The 13,523-nt window shown below is 37.8% G+C and overlaps 1 protein-coding gene across 3 annotated transcripts; it reads left to right on the top strand.

Annotated features, from left to right (window-relative positions):
- Positions 1–395: 395 nt before the first annotated feature.
- On the top strand, positions 396–13,341 carry ddhd2 (DDHD domain containing 2). 3 transcript variants are annotated; one of them, XM_041999973.1, is made up of 19 exons: positions 396–506; positions 1,037–1,210; positions 3,032–3,224; positions 3,964–4,157; positions 4,296–4,385; positions 4,587–4,707; positions 6,014–6,103; positions 6,473–6,614; positions 6,776–6,984; positions 7,079–7,140; positions 7,257–7,376; positions 7,511–7,606; positions 7,785–7,940; positions 8,546–8,701; positions 9,029–9,131; positions 9,216–9,377; positions 9,576–9,674; positions 10,973–11,141; positions 11,266–13,341. In XM_041999973.1, exons 2-19 carry the CDS (start codon positions 1,091–1,093, stop codon positions 11,345–11,347), a joined length of 2,364 nt encoding a protein of 787 aa, XP_041855907.1. In that variant the 5' UTR covers positions 396–506; positions 1,037–1,090; the 3' UTR covers positions 11,348–13,341. The 3 variants fall into 3 exon arrangements, with proteins under 3 accessions (XP_041855907.1, XP_041855909.1, XP_041855908.1); XM_041999974.1 differs by lacking the exon at positions 396–506 and adding an exon at positions 598–728; XM_041999975.1 differs by lacking the exon at positions 9,576–9,674.
- Positions 13,342–13,523: the final 182 nt, after the last annotated feature.

Genomic DNA, 13,523 nt, shown 5'->3' with positions numbered 1-13,523 from the left:
GTTCAATTTGGGGGCGGTGTCCGAGAGCTGTTGTGTGTTTAATGCTACCTTCAAGTGTTCCTCGTAAAGTTTAGAGTAGTACAAAAAGATTAAGCTCTCCTAAACCACAGATGATATTATTGGATGCCTTTTAACTTTAGAATTTAACATTATTAACAGCTGCGTTGTGTAAGGATGTAATACTGAAGGAAATTTATTTATGTTGTATTGGGTTTGTTATACCTTCGATCTGGAATCTCTGTTCATGAAACTCAGTACACAAAAGTCACTTTTGGAAAACTTGGACATTTACATAAATTTTTTCTGAACGTTTGGCTTCGTCAGAAACCTTTATTTGACTTTTCCAGTGACGTTTTGCTTCCGCTCATTTAGCACATTTCGTATTTCCTGAGGCACCGCAATCTGGCTTAGCTGAATTTGACAGGGGGCCGTCCTTGGCTAGCCGTGTTAGCTATATCTAGCTAAACAACGTACAATTCTCAGTGTCAGTCTGTGTAAAGCTGTCGGTGAGTTTTATTAAACAAGAATCTGTTAATAGTTCTGTGATGTTTAAACAGAAAGAGAATATGAAAACGAAGACCTTAACAGTAGTGTCCTGTACAGCTAACTCGGCTAGCATAATACACAACAACCCATGGCCTCAACCTTGTGTTTGTTGATGTTTTGCGTCTTTAAAATACCCTAACGCAATGGGAAGTAACCGATAAAATGTGTTAGTGTTGTTTAAGGTAATGTCAAAATTTACTGGTGCCATATATGACACTGTTACTGGAAATACTCTCATTACGTGACATGTCTTAAACGGGGGGACCCGATTGTTAAATTTTTAATTTAAACGTCGCTGGGGGACAGCTGTCAGGATTTGAAACTAAACTGTTGTCTTGGCAGGTGCTAGCCTGTGTAATCTGATTTGTCTTTCTGTTCCATAACAATTGCTGCTTTGTCACGAGTTTAAATGGCATTGTTACAGGTCATATGTTGAATAAGTTCTTTTAGCCTCCTGATTGTTCATTAATGTATATACTGGTTGTTACAGGTTCTGCATGGGATCTTTGCCCCCTCCCTCAGGCAAGAGTTGAGGGCAGGGCTAATGTCAATCAATCAGGGTGAGAAGGGGGGTCTATCACAGGCTGCCCCAAACGACAACACCCAAGACCTGTTTGACAACCCCACTCATAGTGTAGCTACAGGCAACATACCCGAGGAGCAGGTGAGGATGTATGTGTGATTGAGTGTGTAGGTACAAATGTTATTTAAAGTCTCTTGGTGTCACAAAAACTAAACAGAGACTTGGAGCTTAACTCAGGATTGTTCAGCTTTTTATTCTAAGATGTATGTATGCCACATTTTACTTATATTAGTCTTTTCGTTATTTGTATGTTATGCCTTGGTTTAGCTGATTTGTTTTCAAGGATTATGTTAAAACACTCTGTTCTTATCACAGTCTTGGTATCCAGATCTGACTCGTGTTATATGATGTAATTGCTTGTAATTGCAATTTAACAGCAAGTTCAGATAAAAGGGTTATTTTAGTCCACCTCAGCCTCAGTATATATTATACTTTTTTATTGGGTGCTGACAATAACAAGTTCTTTTATTTTGCATTACAGTATACACTAAGTCTCTTCAAAGTGAAATAGAAAGGCATGAACATTGTTTTTAAATTGCTCTTGTACTGTATTACTTCTTATGAAATTGTATCTCAAGTTGTGTACAATATATTTTTTCATTTCAACTTATATTCATCCTTTCTTAACATCATCAACACAGTAAAATAGAAAGCACCATAAAGCAGTAACATGCTCTGACTTGATTTGCTGACATCATGGACCTATTAGTTTTAGCCATTACACTTAAAATCCACAACACTTAATTTCTAATTATTTACAAGCCACCTAGCCAGTGACATTACTTGATTTGCCTTTATTTATTTCACCTTAGGCTGGTGCTACATGTATGACAATAAATAAATAAATAAATAAAAAAGAAAATACATAAGGCTTTGGAGTTTGCAAAAGTATAGCTGCTAATTTGAAGTTTTCCAGAGAAATGTTGCATTGTCACACTGATCTATTTAAATCCATCTCTCAGTAAATTCTATTGAAAAGAAAAAAAGTGTAAAATAATTGTTTGTTTATGCTCCTGTCCTCTAAGACAAAAATTGATTCAGCATTCTTTATGATAGAAGTGGTGAGCTTGTATTTAGGGAAAAGATTGAGGCTAAAGTTAGACATTGCACACTGTCCTGCTTTATGGTTTATAGTTAAAGATGTGGAAATAGCAGTGTGAGTCAATATAACTGGCATAAGTCTAAGGATGGTAGTTTTACTGTCAAAAAGATGTTGCAAACAAATGTATTCCATATTGACTTGTTATTGATGACCCGGTAAACACTATACACACAGAAAGCTGTTATTTGTTGAGTAATCAACAAGATTTAATTCTTAGGAAGGGTGTTCCAGTCACATTCCAGTTTCTTCCAAATCTTATTAGAAATCCGTACACCTACTCTATTCACATTGTACTGCAAATGTCATTACTGATTTGGCAGTTGTGCCCTGGGAGGGTTGGTGTTGTGTCAAACGGTGGCAGGCTCTCACTTTCACAACACACTGAAACAGGAGCTGTATTGCTTGTTGCTTTGTTTGTAGACACGAGAAATTCAGTGGAAATAAATTGTTTACCAGCTGTAGCTGTTTCAGTTGTGGAAAGAGGAGACAAGACACAGCTTGTAGAGGAGGGCAGAATGAAACAGGGCTTTGTGTCTGGTCAAGAGGAGGACTGATCTTTTGTTTCCCGACTGTCCTTTGTCTGTAAGTCTCAGCTTGCTTGATTGGATTTAAGGGGAAGGGCACAGACTTTGTGTAGGCTACAATATATACTCAGGACTGCTCTAAAGAGGGAAAACACAGTTGTATAGTCTCCTGTTGGTGTTTGTTTTTCTCTTAATTATCGAGCAGTTATGCTTACTAATGCCGAAGAGGATGTATTGATTTCAGATCTCGATCATTTTGCCGTCATTTTTGTTCAGGTTTCACCTGTGTTTAATGGGGCCTCTCCTTCATCCACGTCATCTTTTGAGATGCTTGACATGGATTCGGTTCCAGCCCCTTATCAAGAAGTGCAGCCTCACTGGTTCTTCTGTCTTCGAGCAGATGATGGCACTTCCTGGCTTCCTTTTAGCAGAGAGGACTCTGACAAACTAGAGAATGCTATCGAAACTGGTAAGAAAAAAAAACATTTTTAATTTTACATGTGCTTTGTATAATATACACAATACAAACATATTGTTGCCAGTATTGTAGGCTGCCAGAGATGATCAGTTAAGCTAGTACTATAAAATCTGGAAAGGTTTATTTTCTACAAAAACCTCTTGGAAATATTGAATTCTCAAGGATTATCATCATACCTGACTTATGCCCAATTAACCATTATTGTTCTTGTCAGGACAGAGTCATTGTTAGAAGTGATTCAATGACCTCATTGCTGTTAATATTCAAGGTTTTGGAGTCCTGTGTTTTAGAAAACACATATTGTGAATTCATTCACCATCCCTATATTGAATTGAAAAAATTGTAATTGTAATATAGTCAAGTAAATAATATTGCTAATTATGAATTTGAAGCCAGTGCCATGAGGTTGAAAAAACAGCTAAAAACAACACAGACATGTGTAAGAGTTTGGAAAATAAGACCAGTTGTAGCGGTGAAAATAAAATGTTTTCCCGTTATTGTTTTGTATAAGATTTAAGATGCTCAGTAGTATATTTGTTTTAAAAAAATTCACGTTAAACCTTTTATTATGCTGTCTTTGTAGTATTTATATTCAATTATATGGTTAAAAATATGTTTAGTATTTTTAAACACAGAGCTTTGAAACCAGGATTCCCAGATTCCATACTTTTCTTCATATATTTGTACTTAAGAAGATCAGCCCCTACATTTTTTTGCTGTTTATTTGCAGCTGGAGAAAAGGCGGAGGATGTGGTGGTTGCTGTGGATGGTGAGCGATATGACGTACGTGTCAAAGAGAGAAAGCGCTACGCTGTGTACTGGGAGCAAGCTCCCACTGAAGTCCGCCGCTGTACCTGGTTTTACAAAGGAGATAAGGACACAAGATTCATGCCTTACCCTGAGGACTTCAGCAAAAGTCTGGAGGTGTCCTGACACTGATGCTGAGCATAACTGCTCCTCTCAACAGATTCTGTCATCACTTCCTTCTTAACTATGTCTGTTACTTTGTTAATTTTTGTCTTATTTCTTGCCTGTGTTTTTTCCATTCCCTTATTTTTCCAGGAAGCCTACATGATAGCAGTGACCTTGGATGAATGGAAGAGGAAACTGGAGTTTCCAACTGGAGAAACTGTTATCTTACACAATCCTAAGGTGAGCTGTAAAAACTTGGAACATTACAAAGCGAATCATGAGATGTCTAAATATATAGAGTGAGCTATTTGGACATTTAGTGTAAGTTACATTAAAGAAAAAAATCTTCAAAATATTATAAAATAAAGTCAAAGCAAACTTTATTTGATAGAAGAAAGCACAAGCACAGTTCCTGTCTAATGGGCCTCTCCTCTCTTTCAGCTGATAATGCAGTATCAGCCAATAACATTGCAGGAAGAATGGGTGTCTTCCCCCTCAGAGCAGACACGGCCACGCACAGTCAAGAGAGGAGTAGATAGCATCTCTGTAGAAATACCTGACGGTATGTAAATGCAATGCACTTTAAGATAACAAAGTAACTAGGGCTGTCAAATGATTAAAAAATTTAATCAGATTAATCACAGCTTACAAATTAATCATGATCAATCATGATTAATCATGGTTAATTGCCCGTTATATAAACAGAAAGAGCAAGCCAATGTTCACTTGGGTTTTTCTTCATATTTTTACATCAACGATCACTTTAGTTGTAATAATCAGTTCAATATTACATAAAATCAAGACCATATAAATATATCTAATTTTTGCCCCTCTTTTCCTGGTCTGTGTCCTTGCCTGGCCCCCATCAAAACTTTTCTAGACTCTCCCCTGCATATCTGAAGTATAAATCCTTTTTACCACCTGTTAACTACTTTGTTAGTGAAAATTCCTGCTCTGATTTGTATCTCAGAACCTGTTAATAATTTCTCTCGACAGATGGCCCATAAACAATCAGCCCTGTGTCCAACATTTGCACTGCAGCAATGATTTAGAAGACGTCCCCTTGCTTCCTTTGCTGCTTAACTTTCACTAGATATCTGAGCCTGATCTATCTTCACAAATGTTTACATGGAAGTCTGATGACTAGTACATTTTACAGTTGTGCCACTAGCAAACCTCATTTTTACTTACAAGTTATAGGAAGTAAAAACAAACTGTATCTAAGTGAAATAGGCTGCTGTTACCAACATGTTTCATTCTTCAGCTTCACGTGACAATAACATGGTTCTGATTGAGATGAGACTGAAAGCTGTAGCTTAGTACTTTAGCTAGTCCGTCCAAAGACAATACTTTTTGGTGAATATGTGCCCCATGAACTGCTGGTTTGTACCTTCTCAGCTGAACGATAAACAAAAGAAGTGAGAGAGCTGGTGCTAGCTACAGAAAAGCCAGACAGCTGTCATGATTCATAAAAGGAGGGGGAGAGGAGGAGGCTGCCGCGATGCGCTGTACAGCTATGGAGACGACCAGAACAGTAACGTTTGTGCAAACTACGTCAAAAGCTTTTTTTTTTTTTTTTAAATGCAGGAAAAGTGTGGGTGTTAAAACATCCTCATCCCCTACATGTGTGACGCCTTTAAATCCATCCATGGAGGGAGCCAGCTCACCTTTAGACACCTCCATGTCTCGGCATAATAGACAACGGATGCTGCGCATGCGTTAAATGTGTTACAAATTTTAACGCAATTAATAACATAATTAGTTACCGCTGTTATTTTTGAGAGCCTTAAAAGTAACATATATTTATGATAAAAAGTATCATCCAGTCAGAACGTCTGAGCTAATTATGCTTGTATGCATGTTTCCAGGCGAACCAGATGATGTGGACCACCTTGTCTTTATGGTTCATGGGATTGGCCCTGCATGTGACTTGCGCTTCAGATCTATCATACAGTGTGGTAAGTTTGTGTTTACAAACTCCCATAAAACTGCAGGTCTGCTGACTCTCAGCAGGTTTAAATCAGGGTTAAAAATGTTTTTATTTGCCACCTTTTATCAAAGCAACTGTAAATTCTTTACACTGTAACTTTTATTTTTTTGGCTTTTATCTAATTTTACTTTAACTTTTTGTCTTTATTTAAGTTCTTTTATTTATTTATTTTTTTAGGTTTGTTTTAATGATTCTTCTGCACCCCTCTGTACTGCTTTAATATTTTATATATACAGATAATAATATATATAAATAAGCTTGCCTTACCTTTATACAGTTATAATATTAATGTATTTGTGTGCATCTATGGCTCTTTTTTTATCTTGTTTGTCTGCAGTACATGACTTCAGAAGTGCTTCGTTGTCCCTGCTGGCCTCTCATTACAAGCGGGCTCAGCAGGGTGGCCAAGTGGGACGAGTGGAGTTCCTCCCAGTCAACTGGCACAGTGCCCTCCATGGTGATGCCACTGGTGTGGACGAGTGAGTATGATGAGAAATGCGCATTTAGCAAAAAAAAAAAACCAAAAGAACAACAACAAAAAAAAAAAACAACATACTGGTTTCTCTTCTAACTGTTGAAAATTGTCTAGCTTGGATTTTTTTATTTATTTTATTTTCCTTCCGTCCTCATTACTTTCTAGGGACATTCAGAGGATCACTTTACCGAGCATCAGCAGACTGAGACATTTTACCAACGATACGTTATTGGACTTATTTTTCTACAACAGCCCCACCTACTGCCAGACCATTGTGGACACAGTGGCCTCTGAGATCAACAGGCTGCATGCTCTCTTTAAGCAGAGACATCCAGAGTTTAATGGAGCAGTTTCAGTAGTGGGCCATAGCTTGGGTTAGAGTTGTACCAACACAGAAACACACACATCTGCATGCAAGTGGAACAGAAAAATCCTTCAAATTCCTATTCTTTGTTTCTTTTTCTTCAGGCTCTCTGATCTTATTTGACCTGCTAACCAATCAGAGAAATGAATCTGAAGCAAGAGGGCGGGTAGGACATGACATTTTCACAAAAAGATAACAACAGATTGATGAAGATTTGCAAGATGCATTTTTTTTCATATTTTAGAAGACTTAGTCTCATACTGTCACCCTTTTGTGCATAAGGTGCCTCCTGGTGAGCCCTCTTGTGTGAACAGGAGCACATTAGAGCAGATTCTGACCAGACTGGGCCTGGAGCAATTCCTGGATACACTACAGGCAGAAAACCTTGACCTGGAATCACTGGTATCACAAACACACACTCATAATAAATGTGCAAATTAAATGTGGTTAATGTACTGCTTTAACCAAAGGGCTGGAAAACCAGTGATTTTGTATCTTTTATACATTTAGATTAAAACGTGGTTCTCCTCTTGTAGGCTCTCTGCCAAGACAGTGATCTCAAAGATTTAGGAATTCCTCTTGGACCTCGGAAAAAGATCTTAAACTACATCAAGAGAAAGGGACTTTCAGAGGTCAGGCATAACCAAACTATTCTGGAGCTTTCTGGTTTACAACCACCACACATCTTAAGACTCCTTTTCTTAAGATGTGTGGTTGCAAGATGCATTTTATTTAATTTATGGCAAATTGTTCTTTTGCTGTATATACGGTTCCAAATTCTAATAACTTTATATTTCTTTTTGTAAATAGACAGCTGCAGTGCATCATGAGTCACAAATTCCTCCTCATGTGACCAATGATGGAAACCAGTGTTCAGGATTGACACCCCAGCAGTCCCATTTCCACAGAGCGCAGTCTGTCACCAGCGCTGTGGACTACGAATACTTTGATGTCGGCATTGGACAGGTAGCACACATAAACACAAATGCCTTATAAAGCTTTTTTGTTTCTGTTTTTTGTTTTTGTGGTGAGGGGGGGCTTTTTTTTTGAGATTGGGAGGTGAAGCTTTGACGCATCACCGCCCTGCCTCTCTCCTCCCCCTTGCTTGCCTGGACAGACCAATGGAGCCATAGCAAAGGGACAGGTGTGTCTCACTTGGTGTCCACTTTCTTTCTGGCCTTGTTCTATTTTGTGTTTGATCTCACTTTGCCTGGAGTTTCCATTTCCATATAGTTGAGTCTAGTCAGAGAATTCTCTTTGATGCTGAACTGTAGTGCCAGTTTTCTAAGTTATAGAAGTGGCTTGGTCACATTTTGCCATGATTAAAACTCAGTTGCATAACCCAAAGTCACACTCTGTATCTGTATTCACATACCTATTAGTCATGCATGAGTGGCGATCTTCCCAGTCTCCTCCCTGTCCACATCTATAAGACCATAGTGTTATCTAATTTTCATAATTTCAGGTGGATGTACATGTATCCTCTAAATCAAAGACAAAAAACTATTTCAATCACACTATAAATAGCTAATTTGGTAGCTCAAGTTTCTGATTGTACCTTTTCTCCACAGGTATCCATTGATTACCCACAGCTAGCATTCCACCCTCAGACATTTTTTGCTTTTGGCTCTCCTATTGGGATGTTTCTGACTGTACGTGGACTGAAACGCATCGATCCAAACTACTCTTTCCCAACCTGCAAAAGCTTTTACAACATCTACCATCCAGTAAGTAATCAAATATGCACGCCATCTGCCAGTTCAGGCACATATCCTGGACTCACCCCAAAAAGTACTTGACTAGCTTTTATTTGCCACAGATGTCTCTCTTTCAAATCTGCATAGATGCTTTAAATATGCAATACAGAATTTCACATTATTTCATGGGAATGTAGTTTCACTTCACTTTATTACCCATTTAACTGGTTGTTACATCTAAGGTTATACCAAACCAACTTGGGCTACCAAATTGAACTGTTGTAATAAAAGTGCATATGAAAGTTTCTCCTTACATGATGAAGGAGCTCATCTATTATCCCTGTAATTCCTATGTAGTATGATCCTGTTGCCTATCGGATAGAACCCATGATTGTTTCAGAGGTGGATCTGGAGCCAATGTTAATACCTCACCACAAAGGCCGAAAGAGGATGCATTTGGGTATGACTCTTTTCTTGGTCTTGTTGACCGGTATTGTTGATGAACTTCAGTCTTATAGACATCCATTTCTTTTTGTTCTTGTAGAACTCAAAGATAGCTTGACCCGAATGAGTATGGACTTAAAGAACAATGTGCTGGGATCATTGCGGACAGCATGGCAGTCCTTTGCCAGGCTGCCTGTTGCTGCACTGCCCCCTGGAGAGGAAGGAGAAACTACAAATGAGACAAACCCACAGGAGGCAGAGGGTAGGAATGTACTTTAATTTACCTATGTTTGTTTCTGGGTGCTTTCTGTGTGCATGTCTGAGAGAGAATGTGCACAAGAGTGTGTCTAACCCTGTCTCCTCATACTCCTTTCACCCCTCTCTGCATGTTGTTACCCTCCCCCTCCTTTCTGGTGGTTTCTGCTTCTTCCCTCATCTCTTACTTTGACTTGAACCTCAGTGGTACACACCGCTGCTGTAAAGAGGGAAGACAAAAGTGCTGATTTTTGGACTAAAATACTGGAGTGGCCCAGGGCCCTTCATGTGCATTACTTAAAAGGTAAGGTAGTGGCTAAGCTGGAATGAATAAAGAACATTAGTAAATGTTCTCCTGTCGTACATTTGTGATAGTAGTTTCATAATCTGGTTTGCACTTGGAGTAATCTCTGTAAACCCTCAAAAGTTTTGTGAAAGCCTGTGAATCCATAGAAACATTATTTATGTTTGTTAGATATCAATGCAAAAAACTATTATCTGGAAAAGTGTATGATTTTTTTCTGTCATGCACAAAAAGAGGCAAAAATGAAATGCCAGCAATACCTGCTTTCTTAAAAGAACATTCTGCTCATTTACAAAAGTTTATTTTGGCACATTCTTAAAGAGCAAACGTTATGCAATACCGTACATGTCATTATTGCCACAGGCTCTCACGACTTGTCTTCTTCTCCCCCCTCCCCATGCCTAACAGCATCACCTGCTAAACATGTAATTTATCGGCATCACCCTCAGGCCTCTTCCTCCCTATTCTGTTGAAAGCCATGATTGGCTGAATTCACTGAACGCTTCACTGATCATTAACATCATAAACCATTCAAGTATCTGGCCTAAGGCACACTTTTGGTATGAGCTGAACAAGTAGCATTACCAGTGATTTTAGTTGTTTCATAACATGGTTGAAGCTGAACATGCATGCAATGTTTTTCTTTATTAGAAGATCATCTATGGTAGCTACATGCTTGTGGACACCTTGCAATGTTAGCACAATATGTGTACATTAAAACCCTTAAAAGTAATGCAGCTGTAAGTAGAGATTGCACATTTGACATCACAATATCTTTTGTATTCTTGTTTTGCAATCTCGCTTCTTTAAAATGATCATCCTTGAATTCATTGCTGTGATATAGTGTAATGTAATGTCAATTACAGCCCAGTCCTTACACAGGTGAATTTCAAAATACAGTATAGACCCTCAAAATGGATAAGAAACTGGCAGATTAGAGTATTGTAAGATTGTGTAGTCTTAACAAAATTACTCTTAAGACATTAAAGGTTTAATAACATCAAGCATTTCTCATCTCAGGACTTAAATCACTCAGACCCTCAGTTATCTCATGAGCAAACAGTTGAGTAGTTATGTGTGTATTGTTCCCCAACATATCAAAGGTGAATAAAACCGCACAGTTTTGCTTTCAATCTGAATTAATGTTATTTGCTGAAGACAATAACTCTTCTTTTTTCCCCCCTGTTATCTCATTATGTGTACTTGTTTTTGTGTGTTTGATAAGTCTAAACAGATGCTGCTGGTTAATGTTTTATCTGCCCATACAGTCTCATCTGTACCGACTTCTGTCCCTGCAGGAGTGTTTTCCGATGCTGAATGCTCAGTGTCAGCAGAGCGGGCAGCGCAACCTGAGATTAAAATGGGGATGTTGAATGGAGGACGACGGATTGATTATGTGCTTCAGGAAAAACCCATTGAAAGCTTCAATGAATACTTGTTTGCCATCCAGTCACATTTGTGTTACTGGTGAGTCATGCATGTCCATGGATTATAGTAATTGGACCCTTTTGTATTGTGTATTTCTGATTACATTTTTTTTTATGTATCACACTTCAAAGTTTTTGCTACTTGAATTTATTTTGTCTTTTAGGGAATCTGAAGATACGGCTCTCCTGCTGCTCAAGGAAATTTACGACAAGCTAGGTGTGGCCTTTGAACAGCCACAACTGTAATAAAGCTGTAAGAATGTAGACCACTTGCATGACAGTAACTTTAACATGAAGGACATGACAGAGACAGAAATTTGACAATCATCCTCCAGAATGCCTTACTGTCCGAGGGTAACCTGACTACCAGCCTTCCTCCCCCTCCAACAGAGGAGCCTGTTTGGTTAGTCAGGTGATCTTGGTTGATGTGTGTTTGTCAAACTTAATTTGTGGTAATGGTAAAGTCTTGGTGTTTCCTAACCTCCCACTGCAGACTGAAGTACTGAGAGTTGATTCACATGCACCAAAACATCAGTTTTGCTCCTGCTTGCACTTTTTTTTTCAGTATTGTACTTGAATTTGCACTTTCAGTGAAAAACATCAGGCTTTTGTCTGAAGCAAAATAATTACTATGATTATCAGAAAACACACAACATTGCTCATGAAACTGGATTTTATATCAAAACATGTTGCTTTGCAATTCACATGGAAAATATATTTAAAATGTCCAGAATTCAATCAAAATGGCAGATAAGTTAAATTAGATTTTAAATATAAAGGTTTTCTTGACCAAGGGACCTGTTTTATTGTGACTCTGAGACATTACCACTTATGAATGTCTGGTTGAGGTTGTTTGTCTGCTTAAGAAAATGAAGGTTGACATTTAGTCTGTTAGAAGTTTCCTGGCAGCTGTATTCTCTCATCCTGCATCACAGCACTTGTAACTCAAAGCAGACACTCCTACATGTGTTCAGTGTTATAGAAATGTTTTTTTCCCCCTTTTATTTACAAAGCATAACCCAGAGTGTAAATCAAAGTGATGTGCACCTTTAATTCTAATCACATCTTTGATTGGTGGTATGTGTGCCAGCTTGATCATACCTATCAGATGTGTCTGAATGAAGTAATCCTGATGAAGAATTGTTTCAGAGCTGAAATAGAGAGGTTAGAGAGTTTAAAAAAGACAGCAGGATTGTCTTTTCATGGCTTACGCGTGTACTTTAAATGTGTGAATGTGTGTAATATGTGTGACGTGAACAAACTGGACAACCCACTTTTTTCCCAGGTCAGTCCCATTCCTCCTTTACCACTTCCTCCTCTTTACTTTGGCATTTGAGTGATCATTTTATCTTCAAGTCCATGACACTAATATACTATGTCTGCTAAAATGTGGTTGAATGTCAGACAGACTGACATCTCACTGACACTCCTAACTTATCTTGAGTAATCTAGGGGCCAAATCATACACCTTTCCCTTACCTATTTATGTAGTCATTATATTCTAAATCCTCTTTCTGTTCTGTACTGCATGCACTTTTTGTTTTGTTAGAGCCTTTCTCAGCATATTCTGGTCCTAACCAGTTTTGCATTGGTTTCAAAAGCTTATCTCACAGAGCCAGCAATAAGAGAATGGTCAAACAGAAATTCTACACATTTTATTTAAAGGGAGCTAACTATATAGAAATTATGTCATTCAATGCTAATCAGTTTATTTTAATAAGAAAAATATATGAAAATACTGTATATCAGCACAATGTCTGTGACAAAATAACCCAGATCTGTATATCAACAAATTCATGTCCAGAAAACAAAACAAACAAAAAACTTTGTGTAAAAAGAATTTAACTTTATTAGACTGATTTGTTATGTATTGTTGGAGAAATAGAGCTCTTTACCACCAGAGCTGTAAATTACCTGTTTGGCAGCTGTTTGGCTGTAACATCTGCACATTTAAGGAATAAACCTACCAGGATTGTTAATTTTCTTCCTTTAGAAATGCTCCGAACAAGGAGTAACCACAATGTTCCTCTGGATGCCACCATAGAGTTTTGTATCTAAACAATAAGAGCAGGATTTCATGATCATTGACCTTTTTCATTTCCATAACTATTGTGGTATTTGATTCTTATATGTTGTTATATGCCAAATAATAAAAAAAAAAAACACTTTTTTGGTCAGAATACATACCCTTTGAATATGGTTACATGGTTTATGTGCCATAATAAAATATTACATATCTCTATTGTGTCTTTGATGTCGAAATATGTACTCATTGTAGACTTATTGTAGATTTTCTTTTATCCTATAGACATTATTATAAACCTATAACCCATTTCTAAAAATGAAAAAGCTGAGCAACAATGTTAAACTTAACATATGTAGTAGACTACAGCATCCATGACCATGTCAAATGTCTTCAGTG

Source organism: Melanotaenia boesemani, chromosome 11 (assembly GCF_017639745.1).
Source record: "Melanotaenia boesemani isolate fMelBoe1 chromosome 11, fMelBoe1.pri, whole genome shotgun sequence".
In the NCBI taxonomy this organism is placed as follows: domain Eukaryota; kingdom Metazoa; phylum Chordata; class Actinopteri; order Atheriniformes; family Melanotaeniidae; genus Melanotaenia; species Melanotaenia boesemani.
This window is presented reverse-complemented; position numbering and strand designations above follow the sequence as displayed.

What these genes read in the sequence shown, in the direction of transcription:
- ddhd2 (XM_041999973.1), top strand. Translation starts at nt 1,091, where the DNA reads ATGTCAATCAATCAGGGTGAGAAGGGGGGTCTATCACAGGCTGCCCCA. An exon ending in AGTAGTGGGCCATAGCTTGG is followed by an intron (nt 6,985 to 7,078) that starts GTTAGAGTTGTA and finishes CTTTTTCTTCAG; the next exon opens with GCTCTCTGATCTTATTTGAC. An exon ending in CCGAAAGAGGATGCATTTGG is followed by an intron (nt 9,132 to 9,215) that starts GTATGACTCTTT and finishes TTGTTCTTGTAG; the next exon opens with AACTCAAAGATAGCTTGACC.